The sequence below is a fragment of the Micropterus salmoides genome, unplaced genomic scaffold (assembly GCF_014851395.1).
Source record: "Micropterus salmoides isolate LMB-PRFRI ecotype aquatic unplaced genomic scaffold, ASM1485139v1 Ms_hic_scaffold_1886, whole genome shotgun sequence".
Lineage (NCBI taxonomy): Eukaryota > Metazoa > Chordata > Actinopteri > Centrarchiformes > Centrarchidae > Micropterus > Micropterus salmoides.
The window spans coordinates 1-18,356 of NW_024041024.1; the positions used below are offsets into that span (position 1 = coordinate 1).

The window sequence follows — 18,356 nt, forward strand, 5'->3', positions numbered from 1 at the left end:
TCTTATGCTCTAAAGAAGCTGCTTTTTAATATTATTCACTGCATAAAACCAGAGACTCCCTGTTTACTGCTACTGCTTATCGCTCTGCTTATCTCTGGCTGATTTGACAGACTTGAATTCATCAAAGCCACAGCCCCTCCAGCTGTTGCCAGTAACAGAGCCACTCAGTCACCTCTCCTCTGCCAGCATTGCAACAACAATCGCTTCTGTCTATTCCTGCATCAAGTCTAGGGGACACCACATACCAGGGTAAATCCGTTACGGCGTTAGGCAATAAACATCTAATATTGTGATGGACTTAACTCTACTTGGAATAGATTCTTACTTATTTGAAAAACAGTCAGGAATATAATTCTTTTTTTTTTTTTTTTTTTTTACAGGATATGTAATTTCCTATTAACTTTCCAGAAGGTTTCTTACAAAGAAATATGTAATTTGTACTTTTCTTAGACATTTATTTTTAGAGGTATTTACTACAATTCAGATTATATACTGATATAGATCCATTTCAACCAAGGTTGAACCATTTAACTTTACTCTTCACATGTAGAATTAGTTGTTTACCTGAAAAGATGACTTGATGAGCAGAGACAAAGGTCCTCATCATTCACTCACACACACACCGATGGCTATGCCAATTTGGAGTTCAGTGTCTTGCCCAAGGACACTTCGACATGCAGACCGGGGAGAACTGGGGATTGAACCACTGACCTTCCAGTTAGCGCAGACCACTCTACCCCATGAGCCACAGCCGCCCCCACAAAAAGGTGAAGTTACAAAGTGACCACTTAATTAATTTCCCCTCTGAAGTATGGCAAATTATATAGCCTTTTCCAATATATTCATTCCAATTTACTTGTCACATGTATTCCTTTATAGGAAGTTATTTGAAAAATATGGGACCTGTAAAAAATAAAGCATTTCCAAACGTTTTCATGTGAATGATGTTCTTTAGTTACATATACAAAAAGGATGGTTGATAGTTTGGTTTCACTTTCTAGCAGGAATAAAATTACAACTCACTGTTTGCAGAATACAAATACATCTCTCATGCAGACAGAAGCGTTCTGTATATTCTAGTCGTAGATTGGCACAACTGTGCCTGACCAGTGATTGACCAGTGATTGATCAGTGATCATTAAACACTTTTAACACCTCTAATTGAGCTGATTTCCATGTCTCCAGTATTGTTTGTCCTGCACACTTGCAAATTAATACCATTTGGCAGAAATCCAAGCACAGCATCAACTCAAGGTTAAGTTCCTATCCATGTAATGTAGAAATGTTAGCATACTAGCATCACGTTTGCTATATCCAGCAAATAGCCAAGCCGGGGACAGTTTGCTATGAAGGTGAAGTCTGACATCAGACTATTTTCTGAGAAATAATAGCATGTTTCATCTTTGAACACAGAGAGGTTGAAACATAATCTACACAGTCAACAAAGTCATGAAGCATCATATAGGCGACCAAAACTAATGATCAACTATAACAGACGTTATTATAACGGACTGCCCCAGCATTTAGACGCAACCGTGCGAGCTTACCAACGTTGGCAGACATAATTGATATATTTAACGTTAAACGCGCTACCTTCAGTTTTGATAAAATCAACTGCATCATGCTATGTCTATTTTGTCTGGGGTTAACAGTAGTTAAATGACTAAGCAGCCTGTGAGTCGCTTACTTGGGCCCGGGTATGAAAGTTTTACCCTCCAGGAAGTAGTCTGCTCCCGCAGCCGTGGAGTGGGTAATAAAATGGCATCGTGTGTTTGCGTCTCACTCCCGCTGCACCAAACTGCGAAACTAACCGCAAAACAAACATCCCTGCCACACAGAAATGGTCAAAACCCAGACTTACCATTGAGTGACTGAGACACGCTTTTATTAAAGCGTATAAAAAATGAATCCACAGTGTCAAGCTTTGTCTTGTTGTTAAGGAGCACTATTTGGCAGGATGTTTTGCGTTGCTGGGCGCACTGCGCATGCGCACATCGTTCATTCACGAGAATCCTTTCTTTGGCGCGACGGCAGACGACGACAGGTGTGGCGCTAAAGTCAACACAGGTGAGAGACAAAACTGCCAATGCCAACATTTGTCATTTGAACAGATGAACCCTCTTGTGAAATGTTGCCAGCTTTGTTTCAGGGCGTGTTACTTAATAAATGTTGTAATAACAGCTTGTAATAACACAGTCAATTTAAATTAGTTTGGCTAATTTTAAGCTAGCCGAGTTCAAAAGTACTTCGATTCAATTGTAAAAATACTATTAGCTTTATTTGCCAAATATGTGCACACATACAAGGACTCAATCTTTTTGTTCTCAATGCGCGTACACAGAAATAGATGTAGAGCTGAAGACAACAAAGCTGAACAAAGGTAAACATCATTAATTTTATAACATTTAGCTATTATGTAGGCCTACAAGTAGGGCAAGGAGATATGGCCAAAAATGTTATCACAATAAAAAAAATTGTATCATTTGATGTTGATAATTATCACAAAAATGTCAAATAATTATTTCTTTCAAGTTTAAAGGCTGATTTTTGCTGTTGAGAGAAAGTGAAAGATGGTTAATTTTGTTTTAAACTTTTCTTTATAGTCAGATCAAACACATGCCAAACAGTGGATCGCTTCACAAATCTGAGGCAGAACATTCAAAACAATTAAAAACAAATCTTTTTTCAACAAATATAAATGAGTAAAATTAAGTAAAATCGTTTTTCGGTCCCTTTTCCTCAACAAAATTAATATCTTAATAAAAAAAATGAGTGCTAATTTGTTTGTGATTCAAATGAATTAAATCAAACATTTATTGAACATTCATTGAACATTTGTTATATTGTTATCGAGGAAGATTATATTGCGATAATTATCATTATTGTTTTATTGCCCAGCCCTAACTTAAAGTTTATAAACAACACAACAACGAACAATAACATACAATTTCTATATGAAAGGCAATACCAAGACTAAAACATAAACCTTATCAAATGCATCAAAAGAGTTAAAAGATACAACTTGGTAGTAATAGTAGATAAACTCCTAAAAATACAATTACAGCCAAAACAATGAGTTGATCAATTGGTGCTAGTTGACAGAACATTTTAATTAATCAGCATTTATTTTGATAGTTGAATAATTGTCTGGTTCCAGCAAATGAGTTGAGGATTTGCATCTCTTCTTTGTCTTATGTGATAATAAACTGAATATCTTTGAGTTTTAGACTGTTTATTGGATAAAACAAAACATACATTTAAGTAATCTGCACTATTTTCTGTAATTTTGTACACCAAGTGATTAATCAATGAATTGACAAAGTTTTCGGCAGATTAATTGTCAACACAAATAATTGTTATTTGCCCTACAATTAGTGATTATGTAAATGTTTATAATCAAAAGCATTACAAACAAAAACAGTACACATGCCGTGAATTTAGAGAATTTATTTACTATGTCTGACACAGATTACAGTTTAATATTTCAGTTGATCATGTAAATCATACTCTTTATACAGTAGCAGTGGCATGTAAATAAATATACAGGAATATATAAAACAGAAAAATTATGCTTCCAAATATGGAAGAAAATTAACTAGAACTGTGTGTTGCCTTATTTTTTCTGTTTTTTCAGCAGGCTTGAAAATGTGTGGCTAAAATAGGGAGTCAAGGGGCAAAACAAAGTAATGAACAATCTGTTTGAGTGAAGATCATCTCTCAATAACATAACAAATATCAGATCATAAACTTGCACTTCTGCTAAAAGAGATAAAATGATAATTATTCTTTCAGCGTTAACAAGATTTTATTGCACTTTCCAAAACCATTTTATGCAGTAGGCTAGTGGCTAAACACTGTTAGGGAAAAGCCAGCACCTACTCCACCTAGTGGTTCTTCTTCAAAGCACTTTCTTAACACATAACTTTCTAGAAAAGGAACCAAGAGCTTTAGGGAACAGAGATATGCACATACAGTATTATATGGATCAGGCCGCCTTGGACAGGCACAAGACATTCACAGTTCTTCTCTAAATGATGCATAAATACAAAAACATTTGTAATCACATATTCTATTTTTTGTCTGGAGTGTTTGCGATAAAACAGCAATCACTTACATTTGAAAGAAGATTGATATACAGTATGTGCTATCATTGATGTGGGCCTGTTATTGCTGGTTGAACTCTGTATCACGCTCTCCTGATCAGTAAGTCTTTCATAAAGTTTGCAAACAGAAGATAAAAATTAACACAGTCACTGGTTGTAAATGAAAAGGATAAAATATATTGCCATACAGGAAATATACTTTTCATTTAATCTATTTATATAACCCATTTATAATATATGCATAACATTCTTCAAAGTAAAGAATGTGTCATTATTAAAACATGGAAAACCTTTTGGTTTTGCAATAAAATATATAACTATTTTCTTCTACACAGTACAGTAAAACTTTGATCTTCAGTTTATGAGGACAAACCGGTCAAAAAAAGTGTTTGTGTTAAAGCATGCCAACTGCTTGGTCCAAGTGCCACTATAGTGTACATAGTGTTTCTGCTTTGTCCAAAGATATTAAATAAAAAGAGGAAACATATGCAGCTGTCTAATCCAAGTTGCTGATGCTTAAAAGCAGGAAGTTTCACTTTTCTTGACCCTTGTTTCCTCAAGTGCAATTGAGCATTCACATGAAAATAACAACGCTTTGTGAATTTTGAAACAAAAACAAATACACATATAGACATGTAATGAAGGCATCGCCCTTAACGGCTGGCGCCCTGGTCAAAAGTCCAAACAAGTGGTTTTGTGGTTTTTGATAAAGCTGGCTCTCGCCAACGATGTCGATGCCGTCCAAACTGCCCTTCGAACCACAGGCACTTCTCTTCATGTCACTTCACCAGTAGCTGCGAGGTCCAGAGCCACCAGAGAGTGATGTGTTATGACCCCAGAGTGCATCCATGCTTGGCACACATGTATTATAGTTTTGGATGGGTGAGGCAGAAGAGTTGGGCCACTGGTGTTGTAACATGAGTCCCCCATCTGGATACTTTTCATGCACAAGATCCCTCAAGAGATTCACTTCTCTGGTATTCATGTCCATCTTGTCAGTTAGATCCTCTTATCAGGCGGTGTAATGTCCCTCCAACAGGCTGCTCCGGTGTGGTCCCTCAGTCAAAATAAGACTCTTAATCCAGAGCTTTTATCCCGTTTCTTGTCAGACCCCTGGACAGAAGGGCAGAGATGTTCACATGAAGGAGTGGTCTGCTGGAGGCCCATATGAGAAGCCTGGAAAAGCTCCGGCTGCTTCCCTGACGCTGCTGGTCACAGTCAGGGTGTCGGTGCACAGAGAGGAGGAAACGGGCAGGTGGGTGAACTCGGGGTCGAAGTGTCGGAGGTCTGTGGGACCGCTCTGTAAAACCAAGCATGAAGGACAGGCGTTAGGAAAAATGTCACTAATAGATGTTTATTGTAATGCATTATACCAGTGGATTTTGGAAATTAATTGATTGTTCAAAAATGGCACACAAATTCACTTGAAAGTGAAAAGTTGCTGCTGTTCAATGTTTTATATGATTGTGGACCTGAAACAGTCAGTTGATTAATTGATAAGTTGATTGACAGAACATTACTCAGCAACAGTTTTTTCCAATTGATTGCTTCGTTTAAGGGATTATTAAACATAAATGGCAATAATACACTTATTGTAGCTTCTCAAATGTGCTTATTTCCTGGTTTTCGTAATCTCTTATGCTACTGAACTGATTATCGGCTCTAGGAAATTGTAGGCATTTTTCACTACTTTCAGATATTATATAGACAAAATGAATAATAGTTTGAATACTTACCACTGAGGGGATGAATGGAGGTGTGATCTTCTTGGACATCAGGTCCTCCCAGTTGATTGGAGAGAAGAATGAATGGTACTTCAGTTCAAGCTGGAGGAGAAAAGTAGATTCTTGATCAGAAAGATTGATAGCAAACAAGTTTTACGAATTTCTAAGAGTTCTACATGTTATGTGTGCTTAACGCTTAGCTGTGCACACTTACAAAGTCATCCTTCACTCCCAGCCTCTTGGTGCGGTCCTTCTGCAGGAGCCCCTCAAGCAGTTCCCTGCCTGAGTTTGACACATTGGGCTTGAGCACAGGAGCCTTGTGCAGGATGTTGTTGTACATCTCAGCTGTGTTGCGACTGTAGAACGGGGGCTGTAAACAACAACAACAAATCAAGTTTATTTAATATATGAACAAATAGTACAGTTGAAGTACGATATATAAAGTCACAGGTTTAACTTACAAGTCCATAAAGCATCTCGTAGAGCACCGATCCCAGACACCACCAGTCCACTGTGCGGTCATATGCCTGCTTCTGGAGAACCTCAGGGGCCAAGTACTGTGAGGAAAGCAACAGGAAAGAGTCAACTCATGTCCAACAATTATAATTTGTCCTTGGTGGAGTTTCTGTATTGATAATGAGATTTGTTTTGTACCTCAGGTGTCCCACAGAAGGTTGTTGTGGTACCATTGGCCTCAAGACCTTCTTTGCAGAGGCCAAAGTCTGTGAGGACAATGTGGCCCTGAGAGTCTATGAGTATGTTCTCAGGCTTCAGGTCCCTGGAAAGAAGAAGAAGAAGAAGTAGAAAGCTTTTAGAAAAATGACTCTTTAATCCTTCCTTTAGTTCAGTTCAGCACATGTCATATTAACTAACATCCACCAGGGGGCGCTGCTGGATCGCTCATTACCTGTACACAATGTGCAGGGAGTGGAGGTAGCCAAGTGCACTTGCTATTTCAGCAGCATAGAACCTGGCTCTGGGCTCCAGGAAGACCCTCTCTCTCTGGAGATGGTAGAACAGCTGGAGAGATAACAGACAAAACATCTGTCAACGTCAACTTGAAACAATTTTCTGACCTGGTTCTGGGTGTTGTGAGATTTGAACTGACCTCTCCGCCGTTGACGTAGTCAAGTACAAAGTACAGCTTGTCAGTAGTCTGGAAGGAGTAGTGCAGCCCCACCAGGAAGGGATGCTTGATGTTCTTCATCAGCACACTGCGCTCAGCCATGATATGCTTTTGCTGGAAAGAACATATAGAAGTTAATATGATGCTGTATTCATCACAATTACATTTTACATTATGAAACAGAAGGAATATGGATCTTTACGCATTTCAGTTCATGATATGGGATGAAAACATATCCAACAGGTTTACCTCTTTCTTCTTCATGATGATTTTCTTCTGTAGCACTTTGACGGCGTAATATTTGGTGGACTCCTTGTGTCGAGCCAGCAGAACCTGTAAACAGGAAACATTTGCATCAGTGATGTTTATTATGAGCGGTGGCAGATATGGTGCAGGTAAGATGTTATCTATGCAAAAGAGAAGTAAGACACGCTCACCTTTCCAAAGCTGCCTTTGCCGATAATTCTGAGGTAGTCAAAATCACAGGGTTTGATCCTAATGTGGAGAAACAAACATACAATTAGGATTTTTATTGACACCTGGTGTTTCACACAATTGTTGCTGTCTACATTTAAATACGGACATTTATAAGGCTACTTACTGAGTTTCCTCAGCCAGTGAACTTCGTGAATTTAGGCACATCTGAAAGATATAAAATGGGGACACTTATAAAGACACTGCCATATTTTGGACAGAAAATGAGTGATAGTCAGTAAACTGTCTGCTTACCGGTCTATCAGGAAGTTCATCTTCAACCTCCTCATTCTGATTCTCATCAATCTTCAGGAAGTTGTTAACTTCAACACTGGAAAAAAGAAAACACAGCTGGTTATAAGATTGATTTGATTTCAGATATTACCATTTTACAATATGCCTTAGTGTTTGTTTATTATTAATTTAATAATTCCATATGAATGTCACTATCTGACTTGTGAAAAGTAGTTTGTGAGGCTGAAAAACTGAATGAATGCTCCCTGCTGGGGTGTAAATGACCGTCCAGACAGGTCAAGTTTAAGACACGCTCATCGGCATGGGACAGCCTAACCTGTCTGAGAAAAAGCTTAAGCCACTGACCCACAACAAGGGAGTTCAGACAGCTCTGTGGGACTCAAAGGTCCAGCTCAGGCACTCTTTCCTTAATCTGGAGGGGACAGGTGCAGCACACAGGGGTATTTTCCCCACAGCACCAGACCTGGTGGGCTGGCCTGGGATGCAACGGGCCGAGCCATGAATCATGTAATAACTGACGTACCGGTTTATCCTCATCTAGGGGACAGAGAGGATTTGCTGGGAAGGTGATTAGGCAGTGGTGAGGTTGTTAACGGGCTCGTCATGAAAGGACTATTCTTACCCTGGGCTCTTGGACCAAGATTATACTTTTCACAGAATGTCCTGCCAACCCCAGGTGGCTGATTGGATTGGCCGCTGCACACTGATGATCATGAATGGGCTAATGATCGGAAATAAACACTAGAGCCAGGAAGTAACAGATGCCCAGAGATGCTCCTTGAGCCTCATTTGAAGGCCACATTTTCCATCCAAACCTACCATTTCCCCCTCAATGAATACATTAGTAATGGAGATACTCACTGTTGGCAGATATGTGGAGTAGACACCAGCTTCTGGATGAAGTCATTCAGTCCCATTTTTCTCTCCTTTATGAAAGCTGGAAACGGGGAGACAGAGAGAGCCTATGTCATTGTTTGAGAAAGCATCACACTCTGATCTTACAGTAAGATCCGCCACACATGATCCAAACAAGTCTCCAATTAGAGAGCAAAATATTTGTTAATCTCCTGTTTCTGAAGTCCACATATCCTGATATAAGGCAGATTTGCGTGCTGTGCATAGACCTTTAAAGCTATGGGCTTATAGGTTATGCAACCACTTGGGTCACTCATTCAGATGCCAACAGTGGTGGCCAACAAAGCATTCTGCATTATGGATTCTTACTACAACGCAAATGAGCAGCTCTTAGGCAGATTTATTGTCAGCAACACTCAATTCCAAGCGATTTATGTGACATTTCTGCATAATTTCTATAAAAGTAGAACAAGAACGCACTTTGTCATTAGGTTTATTTCATTTCTACTAATCGACACATATCAATTAAGACGTTACGTTTGGTCCACCTATCAACACATAATTGATTTTGTCGCTCACCGGTGAGTACGGCGACAATACCCCTCATTTTGCAGTAAGTGAGATCGCATCCAGCTTCAGTCACGGCCATGTTGAGCAGCAAAATAAATATCCAATGTAAACACGAAGAGAATAAAAAGCAGTAGCTCCTCTGTGGTCCTTGAACTGTCAGTTATCAGTCAGACTTCAACGGTCCTGTTTAAAACGCGCTGAGCTCAACCGATCGCGCTCCGCTCTGAATCGTGCTGCGCGAGACAGAGATACTCATTTATATATACGGAGCACGTGGTTCCCCGTGAGGCGACGCCCATTTCTGCGTCACTCGCGTAGCCAAGGCAACTGCCGCTTGACGTCACGGGATTCCGCTGCGGCCATATTCTGGCTGCGGGAGGCGGAGGATGACGCGGAGGGCTAACCGCAGAGGCGGAGGTGGTGCGCACCCCCACCCTCCTCCTCCTCCACCACCTCCTCTTCATTTTCTCTCAATGGAAAGCTCCCACTTTAATCACCGCGCGCATAAAGGGATTAAAGTTGGTTTATTAAGAGAGAGAATCACAGGAACAGAGCTGCTACTTGCCCAAAAATGTGCTAGATTTGGCTGCTCCCGAGCCTCCCTGCAGTGCTTTTATTTTGAAAGGATGTGGAGAAATGTATGTCACGGTTGTTGCATTTCAGCTTCTGTCTGCAACAGCTGCAGCTTCTGACCCTGGCAGTCAAAAGACAAAGGCGATAAAATGCATGATTATTTGTGCATCGACAATGCATGCAGCTTCCAGAAATCTCCATGTGCTTTGTATTGTGAATAATTGTCATTGCACATGTAAATCTAATGTAAATATTCTTTCTATATTTTTATATTTTGTCAATTTATATATTTATATAAATACACATCCTCTCCTGTGATATGTCTGTGCAACACAAACCCGTAGTAATGCATGTTTTTTCTCTACACATAGTTCTATTTTCTTTTATAACTTGCATTATATTATATTATATATATATATATATATATATATATATATATATATATATATTGCATAACATTTATTCACGTCATCACCATAGCAAATTCCTCATACGTGTAAAATACTTCTTTGCAATAAAGCTAGCTCTTTCTGATTCTGATTCTCCTAATTAGTGGATTTATGTGGCGAAAGAGGTCAAGGTTAAAAAGTAATGTGGCACGCCAGAATTATATAAATTCAGAGAAATTAGACATGACATCATGGTTGTTTAAGCTGAAGCAGTGATCAGTCCAGCTACAGCAGATGTGGTCCACTAACCCTGTAAGTTGCATAACTGTGCCATAATGCAGATAGCTATACCGCCTGAGGAGGAGAGTGATCCGCACACAAGATTTTCCACTGAGTGTATTTTTAAGCGGAGGTTATTTAGGGTCTGTGACTGAAGTGTCGCTTCATCACTCACAGATCAATTATAGCTTTTGGATTGGAGTGTTAACAGCGGTCTTTTATTTTATCTTAAAACAGTCAAAACATTTGTCTTGTATCTGCTGCTTTCTGTTAAAGTGGTGGGAATTATCTCACCTACAGATGATTTAGATTTCTGACTTGCCGATTTTCTTTCTTTCTTAGAACTATAATTGACATTTCTTTCTGTCTTTAGTAGGATCCTAATTAGCACCAGCATAAGCATTGGCTATTCTTCCTGGGGTGCATTCATAGTATCATAAGTATTAAGTATTATATGCAATGGTCCGCCCAAGTAAAGTCTGTGTGCGAAACACATTTTGGTCCATTACTGACATATTGAGACATATTGAGTATACTGACACATTGAGTTATGTCTCAATGCTGACATAACTGCCAGCATTGAGTCTTCTTCACTCATGCCGAAGAACTTCTACGCCGTGTTTTAGCGTGTGTGTGGCTGTGAAATTTTAGCACCACAGGATCAGAAATATGAGACTGATCAGACCCGGTCCCCGGTCATGGCCCATCAAGCTGAAAACCAGCCCATATCAAACACCGGCTGATCGATCGGAGCATCTCTAATTTCAGTATTGTACTTAAATGCAAGTTTGAGGTACTTCCAATATTTCCTTTTTGTTTGCTACTTTATTCTTACGATACACTGTTATTAGAGCTCAAATGAATAGTGAACGTTTTCTCTGTTTAAAATGAATGTCTTTGGGTTTTGGAGTAATAACTTAAAGCAGAAATGGAATACTCTGTGGCTGCAACTAGGATTATTTTCATTCCAGATTATTTTGTCTATAAAATGTCAGAAAATAGGGGGAAATTACCTTTTATATGATTCCCCATAGCCCAAATAGACATCTTCAAGTGTCATGTTTTGTCTGACCAGCAGTCCAAAACCCAAAGATATTCAGTTTATTGTCATAAATGACAAAGAAAACACACATTTGAGAAGCTGGAACCAGCAAATGTTTGGCTCTTTTGCTTAAAAAAAATTACTAAAAGGATTATTCGATAGTCGTCTAATTAGTTTATCGGCTGATCGCTGCAGCTGTACTACTTTGACTAAAGTAATTTACTTGTTCTTAAAAACACCTGCTTCAGTCCTTAGAGATTCATTCAGCTGAGCTCTCAGTGGGAAACTTTGACGTGTGACAGTCATCCATATTTTAATAGAAGTGAGACTTCACAGGACCGGTAGTTCTTGTATCTGCCGAAAGAGGAAGTGCCATATCTTTGGCGTAGCCCCAAACAGAAACCAGCTGATGCAGAGCCAGCCAGAAGCGTATCATTATGTACCCCAAGCAAACTCTTAGCTTCAGCTCTGTTTACACACAGAAACACACCAGATCCGATTGCATGACAGAGACACTTCTCCCAGGCTTTGTGTGAGGCTCTTTCTTCACCTCATGTTGTCTTTCTCTGAATTACTCAAGGGTATCGTGTTCTCATCTCCGGTAACAAGTAGAACGATAAACATGACTTGGTTCCCTCGAACAGCGTTATTCCCGTGCCACTTCGGTCTTTGCTTTGTTTGTTTCCGTTGTAATGGAAAAGAAAGTCAGGTGCTGTAGAGCAAGACACAGCTGGCTGAAGCGGTACTTCCTCTTTTTCTAAATGAGGGTTTTCTACATGAGAAAACCAACATATAGATGACAAAGTGTGACAGGAATCTCACGTCAGTGTTTAATCGCACTGAAAAGGTTCCTGCCTTTTCTGATCATCTGTCCTGTAGAGGGTTTCACATACATCACTACAAATGAACTGAACCTGAATCAGAGATGGTATCTCTTTCGGTTTCTCTCTTTCCAAATGTCTTTCAAAGTGCCAGATTAGTCAGGTTTTGGTTTAGCACCTTCCCAAAAGCTACCCCGCTTTCTGCCACTCCGTCCAATCACACGATTGATGCTGAGCAGACTGACAGCACTTCAACTTGCTGACAAGCACTCGTGTGAGTCACCTGCCAGCAGATCTAGTAAAAGCTTCTCTCACTTGGTTGCCATCGATCATAACTCCCCAAGAGTTGTAGCACATGACTATAGGCTCTTCTTGGGGCTGCAGGTTGGTGTGAAAGTTGCATTGAAACCTCATTTTTGTGCCTCTTGTGTTACATTCAAGAAAAAAAGCTATGCATCAGATTTTACAAAGAAGAAATACGCGACGATCTTTGAAAAACCCAGAAGGTTGTTTATACTGTTGCCATTATGTATGCCATGTAACATGTTAAGTCCGTGCTACGATCAGTAAAGACGTTAGAACCACCACTAGTGACTCTGTGCTCTCTAGCAGCAGCCCTGTAGCAGCTAATATCATCCATCATCCAGCAGTTTACAAGGGGTTCATTTCAACACCAACATTAATCCTTAAACTTGCAGTAACCGATTTTCTTTTGCCACTTATTTTTAGCAAACAGTTGTTATGTTTACCAGCTAGTCGCTAACTGTGTAGTGTACAGCGGGTTTTAGAGCTCTTTAACTGAAAACACGAATATAAATGGCAATATAAGAGCAGCAAGATTTAACCAAAACAGTAAAGTTGTAAGCCGGACAGACAAACTATTGTACTACTAATGAGCTTAAACTCACAATGAAGATCTGTAAAGCGAGCTGCAGATTCAGGTGATAACTGTCTGTAGGTTCATTACTAGAAGGTACAAAGTAGATTTATTCATCATTTTACGACACAAGGTTGTATTACGATGAAGTACTACGAGCAACTTATCTTCAAATTGTCTAACCTAAAGACTCTTCTTACCATCTGGATGAAAAATTATACTGTCTCTACAACAACACAGTTTTTATATTTTGGTTAATGTGCAAATTGAATAAGGAGTTATGTCACTTCCTGCCACCGTCTTTGTTTGGATTAAGAAAAATGCCTTTAGAACAGTTGAAGTGTTGTTAAATGACCTTCTGAGTATTTATTTGTCAGATAATCAGATGCTTAACTCTGTGACTTGACTGTAGTGGTAAAATATGATAAACTAGACTACTGCCTGCCTTGCTGCTTGCTCCCAGTGTAGTGGGTAGGAGGCAGCAGAAGGTGGATGAATGAGTCACACAGGCAAACAGGTCCTCAGTGACCAACCGTAGGGCTGTCAGGAAGGCTGCCGGCTAATGAGGCTCTCTAATTACAATGGGGGTCTTGTTGACCAGATCTGTGGAGCGATCACGGCCTTGTGAGTTTCACACCAACACAGTTAGTCAGATTTCTGCTAAAAACCTCATCTTTCACCAGTTCCTGTTTTCTGTTTGAGCTTGCCGTCTGCATCATTCTCTCACATACTCTCGGTACTTAGCATTATTCATACAGAGATCCGCAAAGATACAGACCGGAGGTGGCGGTCCGGTCCACCAGCGTCGGAGTACAGCGCCAGGGCCCCAGCGAGTGTGAGCAGATTTTGGCTCATGAAACCAGAGTTGGAAATACAATCATCTTTGTTCCTGTCCTGAATTCCCAGGCAGGAGATGAGATGTTTATTTTAGTTTATTTTCCCCATTCTCCATGGGGATTAGATGGCTGCTCATTCGCCTGCTTCTTCAGATAAAAAAGAGGAAAGAAATATTTGCTCTTTTATGCGATGACTCAGACGCACTCTGCTGCCAAACTATTACAAATGATGCATCACTTTCATTTGCTGCCAAGCAAGTGGGATGATCCTGCCTATCTGGAACAGCAAAGCCTCTATTAATTATACTAATGTGATTGCTATTACTGCTATAATTACTATTATTTACTTATCATGATGGTATAACCTGCAGTCTAACACCATATTTCTGCTCTGTCACTGTGGAGCTGTATGTGGCTCTATACAGCACTACTGAAACTCATTCAGAGCCCCAGACTCTCTAACTACTAACTACCGCTCCTCCCATGTTGGCCAAACATCATGAGTAAGTGGACAGCGGTGACTTCCGTTATTCGCAATGGTTCTTAAACTGGGGGCTGTAGAGCCACTTTTGTTTATTTCTATCACTCGTATTGTTAATAACTGATAAAAATGAAATCCGCTTTTGCTAGGGTTAGGGGCGTATGAACATTTTTCAGCTTCTGAAGGGTGGTATGACTGAAAAAGTTTGAAAACCACAGAGTTGATGAATGCAGTTCCTGTTTCTCTATTCACAAGCTGCATTGTCATTGTGATAATATGAAATTCCAAACCAAAAGGGACTGGACACGTGGAAAAAACCTTTAAACTCTAGTCTATGGCGTAAGCCTGCTTGAACATTAGTGTTGCCCTCTATAGAAGCACACAGGCTACCATAAATAAATACACATGCGCAGCCACCTTCAAGTTATTAATGTGATCCAGTTTATGTGCTGCTGAGTGTTGATAGCAGCACAAATCCAGCGTAAACCTCATGAGGTCAGTTATTGCTATCAGATATTGATTTGGATAACATCCACTGAGAATCAGTCGAGTGTGTCTCAGTACCGCTTAATGAAGTGTGAAGTGATTTAGATGATGATGACAACAACAAATTTTTACGAATTTGAACTTTGTGCTGGAACCTTGTCAACAATTACTAAAACAAGAAGATGGTCATGAACATGAGGCGTGTTTGTGGAATATTCTCGCTTCAGATTTAATCAGGAACTGATTTCACTGTGGAAATTTTTAAAGGAATTTCCCAAACAGCAGATGTGTTTTGATCAATGTTCACTAGTGAACTTTAGAGATGCTGGTAGGCAGATTTTGTTTCCTTTGGACAGAGGCAGGCTAGCTGTTTTGCTCTGTTTTTAGTCTTTATGCTAAGCTAAGCTAACCGTCTGCTAGCTCTATCTTCATATTAACCTTACAGACATGAGAGGGGTATCGATCTTCTCATCTAACTCTTGGCAAGAAACCAAAAAAGCTTAATTCCCAATATATCAAACGATTACTTTAAGGTTTAGGAGCTATTCGAAAATATCATCCATTGTGTCTTTTCTGTAGAAACAAAACAAATTTTCGGGCTATCACTGAAGCCAAAATCATCCTATCCTTTCGGTCCTGGTTGCAATGTCACGGCCCGGCAGTAGCTTTTATCCTCTCGGGTGCATAATGAGATGAAAAGCAAGGGAGCTGCAGGGAGGAGGTGAGAGTCTCTGCATTGGACATTACAACATTAACCAGACAATGCAAGAGACAGACAAAGGAGTAAGAGGAGATGATTCTTTTGAATTTGGTATCTGGTTGTTTGTGTGTAGCCAAAATGCAATTTAAGTAGTGGCAATGACGTCAAAGCAAGCAGAGGGAATGCAAAAAGGAGGAGGCGACTGAATAGTTAACACACAGTCATATGATTGAAAAGGCAAAAAAAGGGACAGTATTTAGATGACTGAGCTGTTGAATGTAGACAAGCATGTTAAGCAACAAAATAGGAAAAGTTGCATGTCTGAAGGTGCATCCTTCACTGCTTCGCTGCTGAGAGGCTGCACATTTTCCCCTCAGACATTCACACAGACACAGTTAAAGGAACACCTACCTATGAAGGATTTCTTGCCGGTCTTCATGTCCTCCTAAGTGTTTGATTATATTTGCTCTCGGTCACTGGGTCTCTGATGAATGAGCGTCTGTCTGCTGCAGAGAGTCCAGGTGATTGAGTGTATGAGAAAGATGTAGCCCTCCTGTAAATATGCCTCCCTCTCCTTCTCCGTCTTCTTTTCAATGGCTCTCACTGCGGTTCAGGTCTGAAAACTCTTTAATTCACAGGAAAATAACTTTCCCCACTGCACTTCCCTCTTGCCTCTGCCGTTTCTTCCTCTTATCACTCTGCCTGCGCTGAGACCAAATAGCTGAAACCAGAGATCTGTGACGCACCTGCTTCTCCTCCTCTATGCAAACCCCCCACCCCCACCACCTCCACCCTCATCAGTTCTTTTATCTACCTGGAGAGCCTCAAACAAAACAAAAGCAGGTGTCTGGTTACGGCTCCCGTGAGCGTGGGAGTCCCGCAGGAGGGGAAACCAGTCTCTGTGGTACAGGAAACACCTGAGGAATACAGGGAACATACAGAGAGGGCTATAAATCTGCATTTAATTGGCCGCTGTTGCACAAGTGATGTGTTCACTGCTCATCAGCTCTACCTCTACCTCCTTCATTTACTGTCTCTGAGGAGTTTAGGGAGTAAAGTTATCCGGTTAGTCACACTAACAGGCCTGTTTCAATGAGTGCTTTGTGGTCTGCGAGGGCTGACGTACAGAAGCAACAGTAGCTTCACGCAGATCATGCGGTCTTTGAGTATTTAGTCTAGGGCTGAAACTCATGATCATTTTCATTGTTGGTTAATCTGTTAATTATTTTCCTGATTAATCTATTAGTGGTTTTGTCTATAAAATGTTAAAAAATGTGGATCAGTGTCTCCCGAAAGTTTTGCTCACATGTAATTTAATGCTCTGAGCAATAAACACATCTTCTTTATAGCGTCCATGTTGTTTCCACATTATGACTTGAAGCTCATGAACACACTAAAGTCGGAAGAAAGACTTCTCAACTTAGGAAACCATCTGAGGAGCACGTGAATGCAGCAAAATATTATATCAAAGATGTCTTTGTGTGCCCTGTTTTAAGGCTGACCTTCAGCAGCACAGAAGGTTACTGACAAATTATACGGACAAAGTGTAAAGTACAATGCAGTGATACATAGGTCTACTACAGATAGGTGAGAAATTAAAGGAAAATCAATATTAAGTGTCTTAGTAAGATGTTATTCCATCACGAGCCTCCAGAACATCTTCAGTTCTCCCCTTTTAAAGAAGAGATGAACAAAATATTCGTCCTAAAAATAATGGTGAAAATCTGGTGTTCAGCTGGCCAGATTCACATACTCATTAAACCCTTTAGTGACTCCATCTGTTTCAGTTTTGTTGTCACTCAATCATTCAGGTATCTGCTTTACTAGTCAGCTGCATCTACAAAGCCCTTTGAGAGAGGGAAGAAGAGCTGTGATTAACCTTTAAAGATTAATAATATCAGTTCGCACCACAGGTGTACTGAGCCTTGGTATGAACATGTGATCTGTATCTGGGTACATACCCATACCTGTATAATGACATTTGATCCACTGGCTTTGTATTTACGCCTCGTGTAAATAAGGGTTCTCGTTATCTTGCTCGCATTGTGATCAGATTTCAATATGAAAATTAGGCGTGGCTGATGAACATGGTCAAGGAAAGCAGGGCCAAATTCTGGTGTCATTTATTATTAAATCACTTTCAAGGGAAGATTGCTGCTACTAGCTTTTGTTGGGCTTGTTTGAGTTTGTAGGGAAGAGGCAGAGTGAGGTGACCTTTCAACTTGCTTGGTGGATTTTTCTCATAAGAATGTAGTCACACTGTGCACAATTGCATTTACACGTGGCTGAGATCTGATCACAACCCATTAGCTTTAAGACCACCGTTAAATGCGGTCTGGCCAATATAATCATAATGTGTGCATTACCACCTGGCAATAACCTGCATTTTTCCTTTGATTGATATCTAGATACAGATTGCATGTTAATTCCAGGTGTCTTAAAGTCAAGTCAGACCTTGACTACTTTACTCCCTACTTGACTTGACTGTAGACTTGACAACAATAAACAGTCAAATCTTGAACCTTCAAAATCAACCTTGTTAGGCCCAAACTTTAAAGTGACTTGGTTTTAGTTATGTAAAAAACATTTTTACATTAAGGTCATTTGGCAGTACATTCAACCTCCACAGAAATAGCTAGATGAAATTTTAAGTGCATTGTTCCCAAACAAAATTTCCATAGAACATGCAAATTGATTTGGACATACCCTCAAGGACATGAGACTCGACTTGCACTTTCAAATAAGAATATATGCAAAATATATGC

General features: G+C 40.0%; 1 protein-coding gene across 2 annotated transcripts; it reads right to left on the minus strand.

Moving 5' to 3' along the window:
* Positions 1-3,431: 3,431 nt before the first annotated feature.
* si:ch211-195b13.1 (STKc_SGK domain-containing protein) lies at positions 3,432-16,266 on the minus strand. 2 transcript variants are annotated; one of them, XM_038727967.1, is made up of 13 exons: positions 16,003-16,266; positions 8,544-8,619; positions 7,683-7,758; positions 7,555-7,595; positions 7,391-7,448; positions 7,203-7,286; positions 6,936-7,067; positions 6,735-6,847; positions 6,482-6,605; positions 6,289-6,384; positions 6,042-6,197; positions 5,840-5,929; positions 3,432-5,403 (listed from the first exon to the last, which is right to left on the minus strand). In XM_038727967.1, the coding sequence occupies exons 1-13, from the start codon at positions 16,028-16,030 to the stop codon at positions 5,239-5,241; spliced, it is 1,239 nt and encodes a 412-aa protein (XP_038583895.1). In that variant the 5' UTR covers positions 16,031-16,266; the 3' UTR covers positions 3,432-5,238. The 2 variants fall into 2 exon arrangements, with proteins under 2 accessions (XP_038583895.1, XP_038583894.1); XM_038727966.1 differs by lacking the exon at positions 16,003-16,266 and adding an exon at positions 9,117-9,345.
* Between the last annotated feature and the right edge of the window lie 2,090 nt (positions 16,267-18,356).